Genomic DNA, 21,152 nt, shown 5'->3' on the forward strand with positions numbered 1-21,152 from the left:
GTTCAGGATCAGGGTCAGAAGACGCGGGAGAGCTAGGGTTACACACTAGACAATCTGGCAGGGAATGTTTGGGAGGAGAGGACTGATATAGAGAGATCAGGGGAGATCAGGGTGGCAGGCAGGTGAATGGGAACAGCAGGTAACGCAGAGCAGGGGGGAGTGGCAGAGTCTGAAATGACATGCGTTAGTGTGGCAAAACAGGAAACAGACAAATGAAAAAACTACAGCCTTGCTGAAGTTGTGACAGCTTCCAATTATATAATGTGATACAGACTTTTATGGTTAGAGATTACTCATGTTGTTTTTGTGTCTCATTCAGGTATTAAAGTATCGCTGCTTATGCATGCATACGAATACAGCTAAATCGGTCTGGCATTTATGCCATAAAGAAATGTACAATAACAGACCGTTGTGTATGGGTTATTTTCAGCATTTGGCTGATCATCATCAACATTGGCATGAGGAACCAACAAGAATGGCCTTCCCAAATTAAAACATATAGGAGCTTCTGAAAAACTGAAAGCTCAGAAAAGGCGAATTTTATACATAAGGTTAACCTCAGTACAAATGAGGCGTTTTGAAGCTCTCAACTAGTATCCCTTTACCAAACCAGCAGAGCACTGCGAGTATCTTCTGTTCAATACATTTTGTTCTCGTGTACTTCAAATGTTTTGAGATGAAATCATTACTAGACTGTGTTATCTTTGGAATATGGTGTCATGAAGTTATTTGGAATATGTGTCATCAAAGTAACACAGTAAAGTAATGCATGTGTCACTCGACAGACAAATTGACCACCCTACACTGAGTATGACTTACACAAAACAACTTTGACCCAATAATTGTGATTTATTAAAACACACACAGATTCATATATATATATATATATATATATATATATAAATACTGTATGTATATATATATATATATATATATATATATATACGCAAGCAAAAGGAGGTTTTCCTGACATGTCTTGTGTTTCGTTTGCAGATCAAACCAGGAATATTTCTACGAGAATCACTCTTCAAATCAACAAAGAAGAAGTCAGATCTCTTCTGATCGAACCTGGTTAGCCAGTGAGGAAAGCCAGGAAACTGATTGTTGGCTTTCAGGCTTCCTCCTGTTATCTTCTCCAATCCTTAGAAAATCTTACAACTGTTTGATTTGTCAGAATTCTGAGAAGTTAACAAATTGGGATACAATGATAAATACTTTGAAAGAAAAGTTTAGTTGGCCCCCCCCTAAGCGGTTGGCAGAAGCTGTTAAGAATGAAGGCAGGAAGACTAAAGGACCTTCAGGTACTCTGGACGTTTACACTCTTCCTCTGAAAGCCCAGCCCATGAATGTAGAGGGATGCAAGCGCTTCATATTTGGAAAAGACTCTGTGAAAAAGAACCGCACCATCATGGTTCTAGGAGCCACTGGGGCGGGCAAGTCCACCCTGGTCAACAGGATGATCAACTACATCTTGGGGGTCACATGGGAAGATACCTTTAGATTCAAGTTGGTAGACGAAGGCACGGCCAAGTCTCAGGCTCACAGCCAGACCACCGAAGTAACCGTGTACAAGCTCAACCACCGAGAGGGCTTCCAGATCGACTACTCCCTGACTATTGTGGATACGCCGGGTTTCGGAGACACGGGAGGCATAGAGAAAGACAGAATGATTATAAGTCAGCTACAAAGGCTTTTCTCAGCTGAACATGGAGTCAGCGAGATCGATGCCATCTGCTTCGTGGCCCAAGCGTCTCTAGCTCGGCTTACACCAACACAGAAATACATCTTTGACTCAGTGCTCTCCATATTTGGCAAAGATGTGGCAGAGAACATCCGGATTTTGGTGACATTTGCAGATGGCCAACCCCCTTCGGTTCTCCAGGCCATCAAAGAATCTGAGGTCCCCTGTCCTAAAGAGAAAGATGGTTTACCTATTCACTTCAAATTCAATAACTCTGCCTTGTTTGCTGACAATAAGGTAACCGGTGCGAACAACAAAGGTGATGACAATGAGGATGATGATGATGATGAAGAAGAAGAAGGCTTTGAGCAAAAGTTTTGGGCCATGGGAACCAGAAGCATGAAAAAATTATTTTCTGCTCTGAATGCTATTAATACCAAGAGTTTGACCTTAACCAAGGAGGTGCTCAGACAGAGAGCTCAGCTGGAGAACTCCATTGAGAATCTCCAGATTAAACTGAAATTGGGCTTAACTAAACTTGGGGAGATTGACCAAGAATGTAAAATTCTCCAAAAACAAGAGATGGCGATCACAGCCAACGAGGCATTTGAGTATGAGGTCAGCGTAACAAGGCTTGTTAAAGTGAAAGCCAAAGAATCATCACTTAACTGTGAGAAATGTAATGTCACTTGCCACAAATCATGCAAGGTACAATTTGGTGCCATGTATTATTGTGAGGTCTTTAACTGGAGGGGTAACTGCGTCGAATGCAAAAGCAAGTGCCCTCTATCGGCACATGTCCGTGAGGGTTTCTACTGGGGTTCCGAGACTGTGAAGGAGAAACGAACCTTCAAGGAGCTAAAAGAAAAGTATGAGATGGCCTCTAAGGCAGCAATGTCCATTGCCGACATCATCAAACAGATGGAGCTGGAGTACGCCCGCCTACACGAGGAGGTGGTCAGGCTGATGGAGCGCTCAGCCCAGTGCCTCAACACCCTGAAGGAGATCGCTCTGAAGCCCGATCCACTGTCAATGCCTGAATACATTGACCTGCTGATAGAGGCAGAGAAGTCAGAGGCCAAACCTGGCTACCTGGAGCGCATCAATAAACTCATGGAGCTGAAGAAAAAGGCCATTACCACGGGGAAGGTTGCTAGTGGGGCCACGGTAGTCGCGATGTGGGGGCAGGACAGTCCAGCGGCTAGTACCTCTCCCAGCGCCAAAGGGACTGGGTCCATTCAATAACATGTGCTTTACATATCAAAGCTTTTGATTTGATTTAATCAAATGAGAGTGAGAATTAACATGGGAATGCAATTTATAGGAATTAGACATGTCATTAAAATAATGTAGTCTAGATTGCGATGTTTAACAGAAAAGATATGGAGTTTATTACCCTTATTTGGATTTTGTTTCTGTTGTTTTGTGTACTTTATAAGCTTGGCCGCTCTCCCGACTCCACCTGAAACACTTAGTGTATTGACTCAATGCTTCTTTGTTCTAATTTTAAGGACTTAAAATGAATTGTTCAAATTCAGGTGCTGATGAATTTAAGACACGTATCAGCACATTGGATTATAGCTGTGATGTACTTGAGATATTTATTATGAGATACATACATTCATTATTATTTTGTTCGTTTGTTGTGTTCTTTATCATTAGTTTGTAAATGAAGATTTTATGGCAATTCATGATGCATTAAGTTTTGGTCTCGGGTAGAGACATAATTCTCCCTTGGGTCTCGAAGTGAAAGGTTTTGCAACCCCTGGATTAGAGGACAAGAACAAAGGCTCTAAAGAATATATTTCATGAAGTATAATCATGTTGACACATTCCTGTTACCTAAAAGAGAATAAAGGATGAATACAATGATCTGTGATGACTTTAAGCCTTTTTATTTGATCATTATTATTATATTATTTTTATTATGACTTAAATATTTGCTTGAAGTTATCCCGCAGGCTGTCCCTTATGGTCACTTTCAACAACGTCAGTAAACCACTCCTCAAGTAGTCCGGTAACTTTTCAACCCCAGCGTCTTCGGTTGCTAAGCGACGTCAACGTCTTTGGCAGACTATTTCTCTGCTGATCAGCACTACGAATGCTGGTAACAAATAAATTGTAACAAGCCACACCATGTGAAGTTATTTTTTCGTTGTGGCAAGCAGCCGTGTAATAAGCGGGATAATGTATAGAACTTCGCCGGTCATTATCGAAAATAAGCCCCTTCAGGAGTAAGCACACCTTCGCTGCGCGCCGGTGTCATGTTCGCCCTGTCGGGGCTTATTTTCCCGATAATGACCGGCGTTCTATACATTATCCCTTACTTATTATACGGCTCTTCTCAATGCTGTGAACTACTCTATTCACTTGCATGGGCCTTCCTAAAACGTTCAGCTGTCAATTATTTTTGTTTATTACACCACTCTTCTCAATGCAGTGGAATGCTCAACGACTTTGGCGAACTATTTCGCTGCTGATCAACGCTACGAAGGATAACAAATACATTGGAAAAATACACACTGTGAAGTTATTTTTTTCGATTCGGCAAGTAGCCATTACAATACCAATACTCTTTGGCTGGGATGATGAGGCATCAGACAATCAAGTAATTTTAGCCTGAATACATACATAGCACCAGAGCAGGTTGCTAGTGTAGCGGTAGGCCTATACTCTCTCTCGTTGCGTTGCGTGAATGACACGATGAAACCTTTGGCAGCTAGCCGTTTATTCTGGTTCTTGGTTATATCTGGTTATATTTTCAACAGGGGAAAATCACAGATGAGAATCCTCAAAATAGCAGCCTCTCCCGGGGTACACGTTGACTGAGGAGAGTCACGTGTGCCCAGTTAACGTCAAAATACCACACCCCCGCATTCCACTAGAGGGAGCTCTAGCACTCCCACGACCACAGCCAGCGCAAGGGTCTCGCTGGCAATGGGAAGTGAAGAATCTACCAACCCCGCTACATTCCCCTGCACTGATTTCCACTTGCCCATTCAAAGAACAAACATACAAATGCTGTGAGAGACCCTGAAACAAACCATATCAGGCACAGAAAACAACAAACAAATACACAGTGAATAACAAAACAAAACTAAAATGCAGTACTGTTCATACCACAGGTAAAAAGCATTCCAGTCAGTGACCATCCCTGAAGAATTAGAATGAGGAAGGGCTGCAAAACCTTCCACCAAACATTGGAAAAAAAACGTGCCCGTTTACATGTTAGGCTACCTGATACCACATAATTTACACTGTATAATCGACAACCACCTGGACCCACAACATCTTAGGTCACACAGGTTCCCGTAACCATACAAAGATCCACAAACATTAGAACCCAGCAAGAACTTTCTGGTGCATATTTTGGATGAGCCTGACTGCAGGTCTAATAACCCTCCCATATCTAGATCTCACACCTAGCATTATACCACTGCCAGCAGTAGAGGGCTGAGGATGCCGTACCCTATCTACAGCAAGGTCACCCTCAACAGAAGACCGCAAATCTGGTGCTGACACAGGGTTACGTCGCAAGTCAGTCTGGACCGAAGGAAAGTCAAGTTCATCTGTCAAGTCAGGCGGAATTGTCCAATCATCTGTATCCACAGGTAAATCACAGGAGATAGTCTGGGCCAGAGGGTCAACAGGCAGTACCAAACTTTGAACTTTACCATTGGTCTTTTCAGATCAGAGCACTCAGCACATGGGTTGACCCACAGTCTTCGACTGCATGGAAATTGATTGAGGCTGCTAAGATATTACCACACAAACTGCAAGAAAGTCTATTATCTAGCGTAACAAACAACAGACTTAAGAACGCGCTTTTCTCTTCCTGCTTCCTCTTATTTTGTTTACTTTCTAAGATCTGCCTTAAAAACATATGGAGTTCCCTGGAATTATCCTCTCCCATCACATCCCTTGTTACGATGGATTGCACCATTACTGGGCAGATCTTCTGTCTCCTTCATATATAATTCACTGATTCAGCACAGGGCCAAGGCTTTACCAATTTCAATATGGAACAGGGAAATGGGGAGTTTGAAGATAAACTTGGATTGGGAGAGAATTTGGTGCCATTTAAGTAGGACTTCTAAGAACCTAGCTCACCAACTAATTCACTTCAAAACCAACATTCTTACACGTGTTTTGGGATTGTCCGGTTATCTTTAAATTCTGGTTTCATGTAAACTCAGTTTTAGCGGATATACTAGATATTTTGTATGTTCCTAATCCTGTTTTTTGTCTGCTTAATGATAATTCTGATATGCATCTAAAGCAAATTCAGTTCAAAATTATATTCGCAGGGTTTACCTCAAAACAATTTTTGAAAACTGCAGATACTTTTTTTTTTACTCCAGATATGTGTATGAAATCTTTCTGGATCCATAGCCTGGTCAACATTGTCAATCTTGAACATACAGCTGCCCGACTTAATAAGGCACGACCAGTGACTGTTCGAGCTTGGTAATAATAATAATAATAATAATAATAATAATAATAATAATAATAATAATAATAATAAATGAAATTTATATATTTTTTATATATTTTTTATTATTATTATTTATTTGGTACTCTTTCTCATCCAAGATCTCTTGGGCTAGGGAACACAACAACTAGGCAATCTTTGTAGTGATTTACCTGCTGAACATGTTTTTGTTGCTTCATGTATTGTCTTACAAACCTGAAATTTTCTCTTCTTTTTCTTTTCTACTTTTCTTAATTTTACGTATGACTTTTGATACGTCTGTAACCCCCACCCCTCCATTTGAAAAACAATAAAGATGTTGATCACAAAAAATTATATACCAAACAGAATTTCGATATCATTTATACTTTCTTCAGAATCACAGTTTTAGTTTCAAACCGTCATATTCTACAGTTGTGCAACTCGGAACATGGGTCGGTAAACAGTTGAAGGGGAATTAAACTCTTTACCAATCCAGTTAAGGTGAATAATTTTTAAATATTTAAGAAAACCAACAACTTTCAATAATATAAAAACCAAAATAGGCTTGAGCCATTTCAGACTTTTTTCAATCTTTAATGATGATTTTTTCAAGGGTAAGATGACGTATAGCAAGCATACAGCTAATGATTATAAATTTGTAAATGTTGCTTTTACAGCCTCTGTTCTAGTTTCCTCTTACATAATCACATTTACACCCAACAATTATTGATCACAATTTCCTTACTCGGTTTTCATCAACAGCATCCGTGTTATTATATCATAGACCAAGCTTTAAATTAGTTCATGTAGCAGACAAAGAAGGATGTCATTAACTGTGATGTTGACTAATTTCCCCGAACCCCTACTGTGGAAATAAGGGATGGTTGGATCAAAAAAGAGAAAAATTGTACATGTGTCAGGTCGGTACAAAGTTGTGGCAAAGCCAATACCTCAAACATTTACATAAGGAGTAACCGTAGAAACAAAGAGAGTTGAATCGAACACAGGCGATTACCAACATTACTATAAACTATAAAAAAAATAAAAATAAGACATGTGCTTTAAAATTGCTGTTATTATTCAAACAAACGATAAAAGTATCGGACTTGTTTATCTCAATAATAATTACATGGCTTTAAAATATTTTCTTTGTTGAAACAAAAAAAAAATGTTGCCCATCCCCACTAGAAATCATTTGTTATTTTTAAAGTCCAAAGAAATTCAAACATTTTTTAAACAATCCCTTTTTTTCTTGCCTTTTCTGTCTATCCACAAGGAATTCTTCCTCTGTTTTTGTGAGCTTCTCTCGTTTGGAAACCTTGGCTATGATTTGGGCTTTTCCTTTCATTGTTTCCAGAGACTGAATCCGTGCCAGGTAACCCTCTTTGCCCTCTGACCTCTCTCCCTCAATGAGCAGCTCGATGTACTCTGGCGTGCTCAGCGGGTTAGGCCGCAGAGCTATCTCCTTCAGCCGAGCTATACAGCCAGACGACGTGTCCATCAGCGACATTATCACATCCTGCAGATTGGCAATCTCCTCTTCCTGGTTTTCAATCAGTTGCTGGATTGTCATCTTCGCCTCAGAGGCTTTTTCATACTTCTCTTTCAGCTCTTGGACCGTCTTCATCTGCTTCACCTTGACGTAGTCCCACCTGTATTTCTGGTTGAAATGTATGTTCCAGTCACAATTTCCAGGGCAAACCCTGCATTTCCCACCACTCATGGCAGCACAGCCACTCTTTTCCCTATCATCTGCTATGGCACAGGGGTAATGACAAGTCACTGAACACTGCTGACAGTTGGTGATGTACTCTCCCTTTTTGGTAAGGGTTATTTGAACAGGTTGGAGGATTTCAACTTCAATTTGAAAGTTTTCATTGGAAGTGATGTCGGCGTTGTGCTTTTCGATCTGTTGTTGGGTTGATCGGATCTCATCTAGTTTCGCCAGCCCCGCCCGTACCTGGGGCTGGAGTCCTTCCACAGCCGCCTCCAGCTGCCTTCGCTCGTTGAGAACCTCTTTGGTTAACTGCAGGCTTCTGGTGGTCATTTTGTCCAAGGCAGTGAAGAATGTTTTCATGCTTTTGGCCCCCATCGCCCAAAACATTGCATCAAAGTTGTCGACCTCCATATCTTCATCAGAGTCTTCATCAGCTCTGTCATGAACACATCTATTGTCCGCAAACAGAGCAGAGTTGTTGAATTTGTGGTGCACTGGAAGTCCTATGTCCGTTTTAGGACATGGAACTTTGGAAGCATTGATTGCCTCCAGAACAGGAGGCTGCTGACCGTCTGCAAATGTGACCAGCATGCAAATGTTCTCTGCCACGTCTTTACCAAAGATGGACATGACTGAATCGAAGACGTACTTCTGTGTAGCTGTTAGTCTTGCTAGAGAGGCCTGGGTGACAAAACACACTGCATCTATCTCACAGACTCCCTTTACCGAGGTGAAGAGTCTCCTGATCTGCTCTGTGATCGCCCTGTCTCTCTCTATCCCCCTTGTGTCGCCGAAACCCGGAGTGTCAACAAGGGTGAGAGAATAAGGAACTTGGAAGCCATCTTGGTGGTTGATTTTGTAGGCGCTAACATGGGATGTCTGACTTTCTGCTTGTGACTTCAACTGGCCCTCATCTATTAGTTTGAAGCGGAAAGAGTCTTTCCAATCTATGCCCAGGATGTAGTTGATCATTCCATTGATCAGAGTTGACTTCCCTGAACCTGTTGCCCCCATAATCATGACAGTGCGATTTCGCCTCAGGCTGTTTTTGCCAAATGTGTAGCTTTTGCATCCATCTATCCCTATATCATTTTTCTCCAGGGCTAGCTTGAAGACTGAAGGAAAACCAGATTTCATTGGTAGGCTTGATGTTTTGATTGATTCAGCCAGTCTCTCAAATTCCTTCTTGTCCGTGCACACAACTACAGATTTCTCTTTGCCAAGGCCAGCAACTCCACAGTCACATCTGACTCTGACAGTGTATCGCGTCAAAGGCTGCAGCCCTGTAATGACTTGTTTAAATGGTACCTGTTCTGACTCGTTGACTGTGAATGTTACTTTGCTCCATAAAACCTCTTCAGGTTTAACTTCTGGAGATGCTTCAGCATATTCTAAGATGTAATGCTCAATCTCAACTCCACATCCAAGCTCAGTTGGTTTCTCCCAGCTGAATGATAATTCTGTAGAATAACATTCCACTTGTAGTTTTTCTGGAGGACTGGATGGTAAGGTTTTAATTAAAGTGCTACCTTTACATGCCGGACCGAAGCCAATTGTGCACTTGGCTCTACACCTGAACTGATACTCTTGATTAATCTGCAAGCCGGACACTGTGACATCTCCAGCCTTGCTCTCCATTTGTTGATCCCAAACATCTTCTCCATGGACACAGAACTCAACAGTGTAGTGGGTGACAGTTCTCAACCCAAATCGAGGTGGGGAAATATTCAGTGTTACACTGTTATGGGTTATGTCACCTGGGATCATCTCTGGCTTCGAAGGTGGTTCAAAGTTGTCGGTGACTAAGGAGCCATCCTTGTAGAGGTGGAGAGTTGCACCTTTCTTCTCAGCATCACTTATCGCAGCTGTTAGAAACCTGATGCTGTTGTTTTCCTTGTTTGCTTCTGCAAAATCTTTGAAGAGCTTTACTTTCTCTTGTACTTTGTCCATTATGTCATTTGAGAAGAACCATTGTTCCTTTTCCACATCATAAGCACATGGCACGTTGTCTGTTTTGGTTTCATCCAAGTAGTTTGACAGAGCTGAAAGGTAAGGCTCTGGAGTTTCCAGGGAAGTAAAAGAAAAGCACACAGCATGTGTGATTTCTCCGCTGTGGATCTCATGGTGCAGAGTGCTGCGACTGGTGACGATCGTCATGTTGGGCATTTTCTCAATCAGAGAGCTGATGATTTGGATTTCTGTCTCTTTGCAATCCATCCACTCATGCAGGTCGTTAGTGTTGAAAGGAGAAGAATGAACCTTTTTCAGGATCTTTGCGAGAACACTTTCCTCCTCTCCTCCTCCTCTGATCAATATGAGTTTCCTTGCTATTATCTTCTGGAACTCCAGTTTATACTGAGAAATCAGTTCTTTGAAAGCTTTCACATTTTTCTTAATCTGTGGGAATTGCTGGGCTGTTGTGCATTTTTCTGCATCGTTGCATCTCCTTTCCAGCTCGCTGAGGTCCTCCAGGACATTCTGAGCATCCCTGACTAATCTATCACTTATCTGTCTAACCAGTTGAGCAGCAGCAGAATCTAGAGCCTTCAGTGGCATTAACCAGACCTTCTGAGGCACTGCGTTCGCTCCATTGGTTCCCATTAGCTTAGGCAGGCTTTGATAGACTTCTATGGCCTCATGAAAGGACACAGGGTGTTTCTCAAGGTTAAAGTCCCCATGGAACTTGCAGGAAAATTTGTCGACATTTACAATGTCCGTGTCTGCCATGTTCAGAGAACCTTGACCTTCTATCTTCAAAGTGGGTATCTTCTTGATCAGCACCTTTAGATTGCCCTCAATGTCTTGCCTATCTTCCTTTTCTGACACCTCACGGTCAAACACAAAGAAGGCTTGTGCACCATAAAGGATTCCTGTCACTACGTGTGTTGCTAGACCTTTCTCAAATACATATGGGTGCTTCACATTACCTCTGCCAATGTGATTCATTGACAGCTGTTGGAACTTGGTGGTGGTTTTGTATTTTAATGTCACTCTAGCCTGATTTCTGGAAATTTTAGAATCTGAGAGAAATTTAGCAGAGCCTTCTATCTCAACCAGTCCACACAGAAAACTGGCTTTGAGTGAAGCTTCAACATTCAATGCAGAAGATTTGTCTTCGATGGAGTCAGAAGCAACTATCTCAAAGTCACTGTTGGGTTGGGGCCTTTCATCTGTATCTTTCTCTAAGGCATCCCGGTCCCAAAGTGTCAGAGCTTCAGAAGAAAACAAAGAGAAAACAAATCAGAATCCTAGTTGCTTTACATCAGAAGTTCGACATCTTTTTAATACCAATATCGTAATTTTGCCTAATTTTTTAGGGTTGTTTTAAGGACAGGTTTGTGAATGCATGTAGCCAGACAGTCTGAGCAAGCAGGGGCGATTCTAAATGAGCCAAATACCCGAGACAGGAACAATCGTCAAAATGTAGGTGTCAACCACTATTTAATCCTAGACAAACCAGAAAGGGGGCTCAATGTTCAAAATACAGGAATTGTCCTTTGAGTACTAAAAGTACAAATATAGTACTTAGCATTGTGTAGCATCTAATCATAGCTATCTTTGTTGCACTGGGAAATGGGTTAACCTAATGATTGTTAGTGCTTGGCACTTGGTTCTATGAACATCCTTACTGTACCGACGGCGATATATTGTTTCTCATTCTTCTGAAAAATGTACTTATTGTAAGTCGCTTTGGTTAAAGACATCTTCAAAATGCCCTAAATGTACATTTCAATGTGAATGTAATGTCAATGTTTAATCTCAATCTGTTATATACCAGGATGAATAAAGGTTAACATCTTGCCAGATCCATAGGGTTCAACCAAAACACCACTCACATACTCTGTTACATTGTATTTACCAGGGATCAGTGAGTCGTTGCGACAGTCGTAGAGCATCCCCAGACTGAAGGGCCGGCCCAGTGCTGCCAGCACTACAGTCTTACCACTCTCCACGGCCATCTGAAAACACACACACACACACACACAAACACACACACACACACACACACACACACACACACACACACACACACACACACACATATTTTAGCTATTTTAGCCACACAGTGGTTTACAACCAGGACTGGTTTCTGGCTACTTCATGAGAATGCAATCGTACAAACGATAGATGTGCAACTTGGGCATAGATGGCCCAGAGCTTAGAGAAGCAGCCTAGTTACCTGAAGGTGTTATTCAAAGCAGGGACATTGGGAGAAGATGAAGCAGCATTTCTAAGTTTGCTGCTAATGATTTCAGTAGATCGCAGACGGATATAAACTAAAATACAAAAAAGCCTTTATTCAGATTATTTCAACATAATAAACTCCATTACATTTATTTCCATTGGATGATCTTACTTCTCAAATACAATTAAAACCTAATTTAGTGAGACTTCTCACCATAGCCCATAATTACACAACTAGGAGGTTGTTTTATACAAACTTCGAAAGAAATGGAAAAAATAAACAAAATCATATAAACAGGCCTTTGCTCAACCTCAATGTAACTCTATATAGCCTAGTATAACCTCCTGCAGGGCAAAATCCGAACAACATAATGTAAAATAAATCCGCTCTCCTACTTTATTAGGTACATCCAACATTCACCAGAAAATCCGTAAGTATGTATATATTGTCATCTTCAACAGGATACATTCCTATATCAAGTGTTGGAGCTCCCTCTGCTGGACGTACTATGTAGGCTCTCTAGTGTGTCGTAAAATGCGCTGTTCCGTATGTGTGGTGTATTCAAGTACCAACAAGAAATCCACCGTTACCTCCGTGTCCGTAAATATACTATAGTTATAATACATGTAGGCCTACGGTACCGGGGTTTGGCAGACACCCTTCACAGGTGTGGTGAAACACCGGTAACTAATCAACTTTAAGTTTCGGAACATTGAAGAAAATGCAATAAACGCAGTAGATGACAAATAAATTACTCTAAATTCGTCTCATGTTTTCAACTTGAATAAAATCTATGAAGACCGAAGCGATTCAACAGGACATGAGACTGCTGCTGCTATGCCTACTATAGCTACACTACATGATAGGGCCATAATATTCATATGTCCGTTGCGTAGATAATAATAATAATAATAATAATAATAATAATAATAATCCAGGCATTGTTCAGGCGGTATACTCACGGCAGAGATGTAGCAGTCGTTTCTCAGAGACAGTCGACAGCAACGTTTTATACTATCCTCCGGTCTCTCTCTCTCTCTCTCTCTCTCTCTCTCTCTCTCTCTCTCTCTCTCTCTCTCTCTCTCTCTCTCTCTCTCTCTCTCTCTCTCTCTCTCTCTCTCTCTCTCTCTCTCCTCCCTCTCCGCTGCGTCATCATACGGGCTGATTTCAAAGAAATGGCCTGACTTCCCAATGGCATCCTATCGGTTATATAATATTCTCTTTATAGTTTTTAGATCTGGAAACAGTGATCTGGTCAGGTCAAAGTCTGAGTTTTGTTACTGAATGACAGTTAAATGATCACCGTGGAGATCATTTGAAGATGTACTTTTTTGAGCCCCGTGGAGAAATGCACAATTCTACATGAATCCATCAGACAGTGTTGCGTTCAGGTGCCGACTCAAGCTCTTCTTCACTTGCTCTTTTCATCTACAGGGGGGAAACCGGAGCATTTCTTAGAAATTGTGTGAAATCAAATAATGACATAGCCACACCCCGTCCTGGGAGTAGCCCACCCAGCTCAGCTTTAGGCACGGTAGAGAGACTAAGCTGATTTCAAAGAAATGGTCTGACTTCCCCATGGCATCCTATTGGTTATATATAATATTCTCTGAGGTCTTGAAATACCCAACTTTGGTGACATGAGAGTTTTTATTCAATGGGTTTATTTTCAAATGTGCAACAGGCCATACAGCCTGGTCAGGTCAATGTCTTATTGCTTAATGTATTACATATCACATATCACAAATGTTGTTGTGAAAGAGGGTTCCAATGACCAGACCTGGTCAAGGGTTTGTTTCTTTCTGTAAAAGCTGTGTTATGTAGGCTACGCGCTGATTTCAAAGAAATGGTCTGACTTCCCCATGGCATTCTATCGGTTATATAATATTCCCTTTATAGCTTTTAGATCTGGGAACACTGATCTAGTCAGAGTTGTATTACTAAATGAAAGTTAAATGATTTCAAGGCATGATGGGAGCTTTCAAATCACTGTGGAGAGTCCGTTTAGGGTGTTGTCGTAAAATAGGTTTCCAATAACCAGCTACGCGTTGCAGTAGGTATAACATAAATAATTTACAGATAGTGTCATATCTATCAACAAACCTAGAATAACATACACCGGGCTACGGTAGGCTGACGTCTTAAGGGTAACCAACAGACATTCTTCATATGCCTACTCCGGTTAATGTCAACAAGGCTAAGGCATGCACCTTGCATGGCCATTAGTGCCCATACGGTGTCAAAAGTAAAGTATAGGCCTATCTTCTCCCAAAACAACTTAAACATTACACAATTTAAGATGTTTCATCTAGGTAAAATGAATCGATTCTAACCATTTTGCTTTTGCGAAATAGATTTTATGCATTTAAATAGCTCAAAGGCTAAATATATGGAGGCCTGCATACATATTGGAATTATATAAAGAAAAACATGTATAGGCTAATCCATGAGTGTATATTGCATGATATTTAACATTATTAGGAGGAATAAGAAGAAGATGTACTTTATTGAGCCCAGTGGAGAAATGCAAAATTCTGCATGAACCCATCAGACAGTGTAGCGTTCAGGTACCGACTCCTGCTCTTGTGCACTTGCCTTGTTCATCTACAGGGGGGAAACCGGAGCATTTCTTAGAAATGGTGTGGCTTCAAATAAGCCCCCCCCCCCCCCCTAACCCGGCTCAGCTTTAAAAAGCGCCGTTGAGAGACGGAGCTCACATCCTGCTCTCAGGAAACGCAGTCGGCACAGCGAAAGTAGGACAGAGTCGTTCTTTGATCAGTAATATTGACACCTATTACAACTACAAAACGACGTTTCATTGTGATTTATTTTATAACAAGTGCGATTTTTAACACTGAGTTTTTCATTAGGTCTACCCGGAGCTGGTCTTATCTCTGTGTTGAAGGCTGAACCTGGACCTGGGCCAGACCGATACAACCAGGTGCGTTCACGTCATTGTAGGCTATTGTAAAGAATAGACCACCTCACAACTGCTTTGATTAAACCTTTATTGACCTGCTACAGCACCAGAGTAAAACAGTTAGGCCTATATGTATTTAGGTTAACATTAGTTTTGGAACATTGCATTGCATTGTTTCACACACACACACACACACACACACACACACACACACACACACACACACACACACACACACACACACACACACACACACACACACACACACACATGAACACGCGAAAACACAGACAGAAAACACAGCGCTCTCGCGCTCTCTCGCTCTCAGAAAGAGGGTTAGGTATAAATAAGAGTTAACTTTATGGGCCTATCTGTTAAAAATGCCCTAGCAAACCTTAAACTATTACTGAGTGAAATGGTGTGTGAGAATATCTGTTATAGTTGACTGCGCCGGCCTCCGTAATGAGACAATTTCGTTTTTAGGCGCTAATTTCTGACCAATCAGGGCATCTCTTCCATGATTGGTTCGGGGAATCTATGGAATATATACGTTTTTATTATACTTTATTAACCCACAGAGGACGATTCGCGTTTCGTGTACCGCGATCCACAAATAGTTGCGCCTCGTAATGTTATTCACATGGATATTGCAACTGCGGTCACGCCAGCCGCCCATTGGAAAAGCCCCGTCAAGCCAGCCGCCGATTAATATATGTTGCGCATCTATTACTGTACTTACGGTACGCTGCCCGACTAGGCCAAAATGGATTGGAAAGCAGTTTTTTATACCCGGTGCAACGGTTAAACATGAGGGAAATTATAGGTTTGCTGATATTTGCAATGGTTTCTTGTTCACAGTGATCCTGACTATAACTATAGAACATATCAAAACATTTTACTGTATGGTTTTATAGTAAATTATATTAAAAATCCCTCCCACTCTCAAAGTGCATACTGGTGAATGGATAATAACCTCAATTTCAAAAATGTATTTCAGTTATTCCTTAAGAGGTTTGCTAAGATTTTGAATGGATCCCTGTTCAGAGTGATCCTGATTATCACTATCTAACATATCAAGACATTTTACTGTATGGTTTTATAGTAAATTATATTCAAAATCCCTCCCACTCTCAAAGTGCATACTGGCGAATGGATAATTTCCTCAATTTCAAAAATATATTTAAGTTATTCCTTAAGAGGTTTGCTAATATTTTCAATGGATTCCTGTTCAGAGTGATCCTGACTATCATTATATAACATATCAAGACATTTTACTGTATGGATTTATAGTAAATTATATTCAAAATCTCTCCCACTCTCAAAGTGCAATAAGAGGTACTATAAGAAAGGAATAATTTTAATACATTTTTGAAAAGCAGGAAATTATCCATTCTCCAGTATGCACTTTGAGAGTGAGAGTGGGAGGGAATTGAATATCATTTACTATAAAAACATACAGTAAAATGTTTTGATTTGATATTCTATAGTGATAGTCAGGATCACTGTGAACAAGAATCCAGTGAAAAAAATCAGCAAACCTATAATTTCCCCCATGTTTAACCGTTGCTGGCTGATACGCGAATGAATGGCTCCTTGTATGTCTCAAGTTGCCAAGGACATATGTGGCCTGAGGTATGAATGTGGGAATTTATGTCTCATATGTTACACTGTTTAGCTGTAAAATGTGAATGCGCAAGACCTGATTAGGCTCCAGAACAAGATTCACGTTGCGTGTACCACAATCCACAATCATTTTTCCCTTGTGCTCTGTAAACAATATCCAAGACTAAAAATGTTTTACTTGTGGCTGCTAAACTGATATCAACACTTCCACTTCACATTACGTGTCCAACAAACCACAAATATTGTTAACTTTACTAACCCTCCACCCGAATATGTCACGATGCACAAATAAACATAATTTACATTTTTTTTCCCTGTTTTTGAAAATGCTATCCACACACTCACATTCAGAACAGATTAGGGCATGTGAACTCGCCTGTATGCATTTGTGGATCACGTCGAGTTTTGTCCAATGTGTACCGCAGCAAATCTGGCTGAACACTTAGCATTCACCTGTAGAAGGCGACATGTGCACCTCTATACTGCAATATCTCAAATGCTATTTCAAAGGCACTGTCGTAGTTTATTTTACAAAGTTTAGCTTTTTGCAGACCTTTTTATTTTACGGATCAGTCGCGGTAATCATTTAATTGAATAATCATTTTGGCTGTCAATAACAGCTGTGTGAAATGCACTATTCTAAATGGCTGAGAAACTCAGGGAGGGAGAAGGTTGTTCAGTTTCAGAATCGCTCTGTTCCCCTCACTCACTCACTCACACACACAAAAAAGTGGGAGTGTTACAAGTAAGGCTGGCCCGTATACCATTTTTCAGGCTTCGAATACTCGTTGGTTTTTGTATAAAAACCATACAGTAAAATGTTTTGATATGTTCTATAGTGATAGTCAGGATCACTGTGAACAAGAATCCATTGATCCATTGGTGCTGAACCCGTGTGGACATTGCAACTTGGTTTGTGGCTTGGTGCTGACCTCTTGTGGCTATGTGCGGGAATTACATTTGTTTTGTGGCCATGAGTGTCTGAGTTTCTGAACACCTGGGCTGATACGCGAATGAATGGCTCCTTAAAGATGCTTTCGGGAAACTGGGCCATTATGTTCTTAGTTTGAGAGAGACAGTCCAGGAAATGTTTGAGCAGGCAGGGCACTTAAAATGTGTGAGAGAAAGTGGGGGGGATTTGTGCAGACTGACATAGGCTACTCATAAAACGTAGCATAAAATAATGTAAAAAAAAAATGTAATGTAAAAAAATTATTATATTTTTTTTATAAAAAACAAGCAAAGGAGCAGGCAAAAGGCTGGGATATGGTGGGGATTGGTCACATTGACGGGAATGTTTAGTGACATGTGGGAGGGTGGAGGGGGTTAAAAAAAAGTCTCAATCATTCTTCGACGTGCATGAAAACCAGCCGCGTAGTTATGAGGGAGGCCGTCCTCACACCGATCTTCCTCGTCGTCATCGTCCTCAATGTCCTCCGGTTCAACCAAAGCTACCCCAGCCTTAGCTGCAATGTTGTGCAACATAGCTGTCACACATATCACAGCGCATGACTTGGCCGGCGAAAACTGGAGCCCTCCGCTGGACTTGTGAAGGCATCTAAAGCGCAACTTCCACCTCCCGATCGTGCGCTCAGGATTAGGACTGCTATATATCTCGGCCTAGGCTTAATCAATTGTGTTTTAATATCTTTAGCATTCATATTATTGCAATCTATTCTTTTCGTAGGCTACTCTGCGGTTGGCCTTGATGGGGAGATATTTTAACCCTTTTTAACCCCATTTTCCTCCGACATTCCTGCGTCTCCCCCTGCGTCATAGCCCGTTTCAGCACCATGTCAGTGGACAGGTACAATCCTAAAATCGTCTTGAGTGCAGCGAATGCGCGTTCACGTTAAGAGGAGTTTCGGGAAACGCTCCAAAGAAATTATCGATGGTTCGAAAGATCCCTCTTTTGAACCATCTTACGAGCGAAGATCCATCGATATCGGGAAACGGGGCCCTGTTCCCCTCACTCACTCACTCACTCACTCACTCACACACACAAAAAAGTGGGAGTGTTACAAGTAAGGCTGGCCCGAATACCATTTTTCAGGCTTCGAATACCCGTTGGTTTTCCCGAGCGAATATTCGAATACTCGTTCCAGAAAAACACACCATCAATAACAACATTAATAATCTCTATATACTCACTGGAACCGATTTAGACAGTATCTGCATATTTAGTTGAAGATCTAATAGCTTTTGAACGTTAATTATTAGGCCTAAGTAAGTTGGAGTTCCTTCGTTTTTCCCTGTGGAAGAGAACAGCTGTTGCTCCGTTCCAAATCAGCTGTCCTCTGCCATCTCAGCCCTTAGGGGAGCTTTTCAATTAATCTTGGAACGTGCATTTTTTTTCAGGGAATTTGTACAATAAATCCATAACAAATACTGAATATTGATTGTCTTATGTGTCCATATTATATCCATTATATTGACCGGGTATTCCCAAGACGCTCACGCTCTGCAGCAAGCCAGTCACAGTTGATTGGCGCAGCGCTGTACAGCGAACGTAAACAAACTAAGCTAAGGATAGCATTTCGCTAAGCATTACTTTTCCTCCCGAGATCCCGCTAATGTTGTGTTTTAAAGTAAAGGGAAACAAGATATCTATTCTTCCTCCACCTCTCTCGCTTCTCTGCTTGGTGTCGCTTATAGTTTGCCTCCCTCGCTCTGGTAACGTCAGGTACATGGGAAAAAAAACAACGAAGCTCCGAATACTGATTTAAGCTTCGAATACTAATTTTCCAAACGAGTATTCGAATATTCGAATAATTCGGGCCAGCCCTAGTTACAAGTAGTGTGATGTAGATCTGATGCTTAAATGACACACAGAGGACCAATCGACACATGAGTAGATCCGGACCATTTTCTCCATAACATTCAGGGATTTAGTCTTGGACACACACGGCTAACGACGCTCTTGCATGTGCGGCATATGCATCTGTAGGCTAAGACGTTTAGCCTACTTATATATATAGGCCTAATTGGTAAAACACTTGTTACACTTTCATGTTTATCTGTTTAAAAAAGTTATGCCATCTTTTTCATAGAAAATCTACGGAAACGTGTGACTCAACTTCACTGCATCTACTCAACCCCCCATCCCGCCAACTGACTAACCAGGGGAACCAATGTGGTGAGAACAATTGGAAGCATTTTATAAATTAGGTTTGATTCATTGTGGGGTGGTTAAAATGCAGTAATGAAAGCTTAATGAGTTATGAACTTGGCTTTTACTGCTTACTTTGAGAGTATTCATTCGATGGATGCAGAACAGCAGCCTATATTATCTCTATAGGCCTATGTAGACCTAAGCTACGTTTTACATCAATCATTTGTGAGACAAAGAAGTAATGCTATATAAATGTTAGAAAAATAAGTATTCCAATATAACCTCATCTAGATTATTTGTTCAGACCACAAAACATGTCACAGTCGATGTTTTGTGTACTTCCCGCCCTATTTTGGTATTTTCCCAGCTCCTCCCTGTAAAGGTGCGGCCACACCAGACGCGTATCTCGCGTACTTTTTACGCGAGATACGCGCGTAAAATGTTGCTTGACCATTTTGTGTCAAAAATGGTCACATACGCGCAATACGCGCCATACGCGCATACGTCACTCGCCTAGATGAGTCCAATGTCCATGCAAGTGAACGGAGCGTTCCCTCTTCGTCATAACTATCAAACCAAATGTTATGTTATGTTACTATTTCCACCCAGAATAAAGAAAGTTGTCGGCCGTGGCTGTGTGTGTGTGTGTGTGTCTTGCCCCAGGATGAGGCTCCCCACGGTAAAGGCTCCAACACTTGGGTGTGTGTGTGTGTGTGTGTGTGTGTTGCCCCAGGATAAGCTGCGCTGGAGTCCGAGGTAGGAAACCCAAACGCCGCCGTGTTTGGGTGATAGAGTTTTGATCGGGTTAGATTAAATAATCTCGGATATAAATAACAATAATCGGGTTAAATAACTTCACATGGTGTGTCTGGTGTGTTTCCAGCATTCGTAGTGTTGATCAGCAGATATATAGTCCGCCAAGACGTTGAGGTTGCTTAGTAACCAGAGACTCTGTCCATGCAAGTGAACGGAGCGTTCCCTCTTCGTCATAACTATCAAACCAAACATCCTTCACATTCACCGAGCGAACATTATGAAAGTAAAATGCACATTTCTCGCTAGAAATGTTTCCATAAAAGCATTTAATGGCGTAACTATGTTACTATTTCCACACAGAATAAAGAAAAATGTCGGCCGTATGCTTCTGTCCAAGCTCACTACTCTCTGCCAGTGACGTCGGGTCAAGCTCAACGCTGATTGGGCAAGGCGGCAATCGTCAGACGCGTATCTCGCGTACTTCGCGTAAAAAGTTCAATTTTTTGAACTCTTGAAATGTACGCGATATACGCGATATACGCGCGTATAGCGCGTATTGCGCGTAAATATACGCGCCACATACGCGCTATACGCGCGTACAATGTTGCTTATACGCTTAATACGCGTAATACGCGTAATACGCGTATTAAACCAATGGTTCCCTATGGAGAAAATGGCGATTTGAGACGCGAAGTACGCGAGAT

General features: G+C 41.3%; 2 protein-coding genes across 6 annotated transcripts in view; one reads left to right on the top strand and one right to left on the bottom strand.

Annotated features, from left to right (window-relative positions):
* LOC130386958 (uncharacterized) overlaps positions 1–21,152 on the top strand; it is a 38,880-nt gene that overhangs the window by 12,289 nt on the left and 5,439 nt on the right. The window contains exons 1-3 of one of the 4 annotated variants that reach the window (XM_056595854.1): positions 14,736–14,790; positions 14,908–14,978; positions 19,631–19,716. Coding sequence is in view for 1 of the 4 variants with exons in the window: in XM_056595853.1 (XP_056451828.1) it covers positions 1,205–2,926 (1,722 nt within the window). In the remaining 3 variants the exon portion in view is untranslated. Of the gene's footprint in view, positions 1–993; positions 3,267–14,735; positions 14,791–14,907; positions 14,979–19,630; positions 19,717–21,152 lie in introns of those variants that run through there. The other 3 variants (XM_056595855.1, XM_056595853.1, XM_056595856.1) reach the window with 3 other exon arrangements.
* On the bottom strand, positions 6,261–13,051 carry LOC130386957 (uncharacterized). 2 transcript variants are annotated; one of them, XM_056595852.1, is made up of 3 exons: positions 13,000–13,051; positions 11,711–11,810; positions 6,261–11,063 (listed from the first exon to the last, which is right to left on the bottom strand). In XM_056595852.1, the coding sequence occupies exons 2-3, from the start codon at positions 11,808–11,810 to the stop codon at positions 7,339–7,341; spliced, it is 3,825 nt and encodes a 1,274-aa protein (XP_056451827.1). In that variant the 5' UTR covers positions 13,000–13,051; the 3' UTR covers positions 6,261–7,338. The 2 variants fall into 2 exon arrangements, with proteins under 2 accessions (XP_056451827.1, XP_056451826.1); XM_056595851.1 differs by lacking the exon at positions 13,000–13,051 and adding an exon at positions 12,032–12,933.

The sequence above is a fragment of the Gadus chalcogrammus genome, chromosome 8, assembly GCF_026213295.1.
Source record: "Gadus chalcogrammus isolate NIFS_2021 chromosome 8, NIFS_Gcha_1.0, whole genome shotgun sequence".
NCBI classification, from domain to species: Eukaryota; Metazoa; Chordata; class Actinopteri; order Gadiformes; family Gadidae; genus Gadus; species Gadus chalcogrammus.

Excerpts from the sequence above, each read along its gene's own strand:
- LOC130386957 (XM_056595852.1), bottom strand. The coding sequence starts at position 11,810 with ATGGCCGTGGAGAGTGGTAAGACTGTAGTGCTGGCAGCACTGGGCCGG. Across the intron at positions 11,064-11,710 it reads CAACGACTCACTGATCCCTG|CTCTGACACTTTGGGACCGG; the intron begins GTAAATACAATG and ends TTTCTTCTGAAG.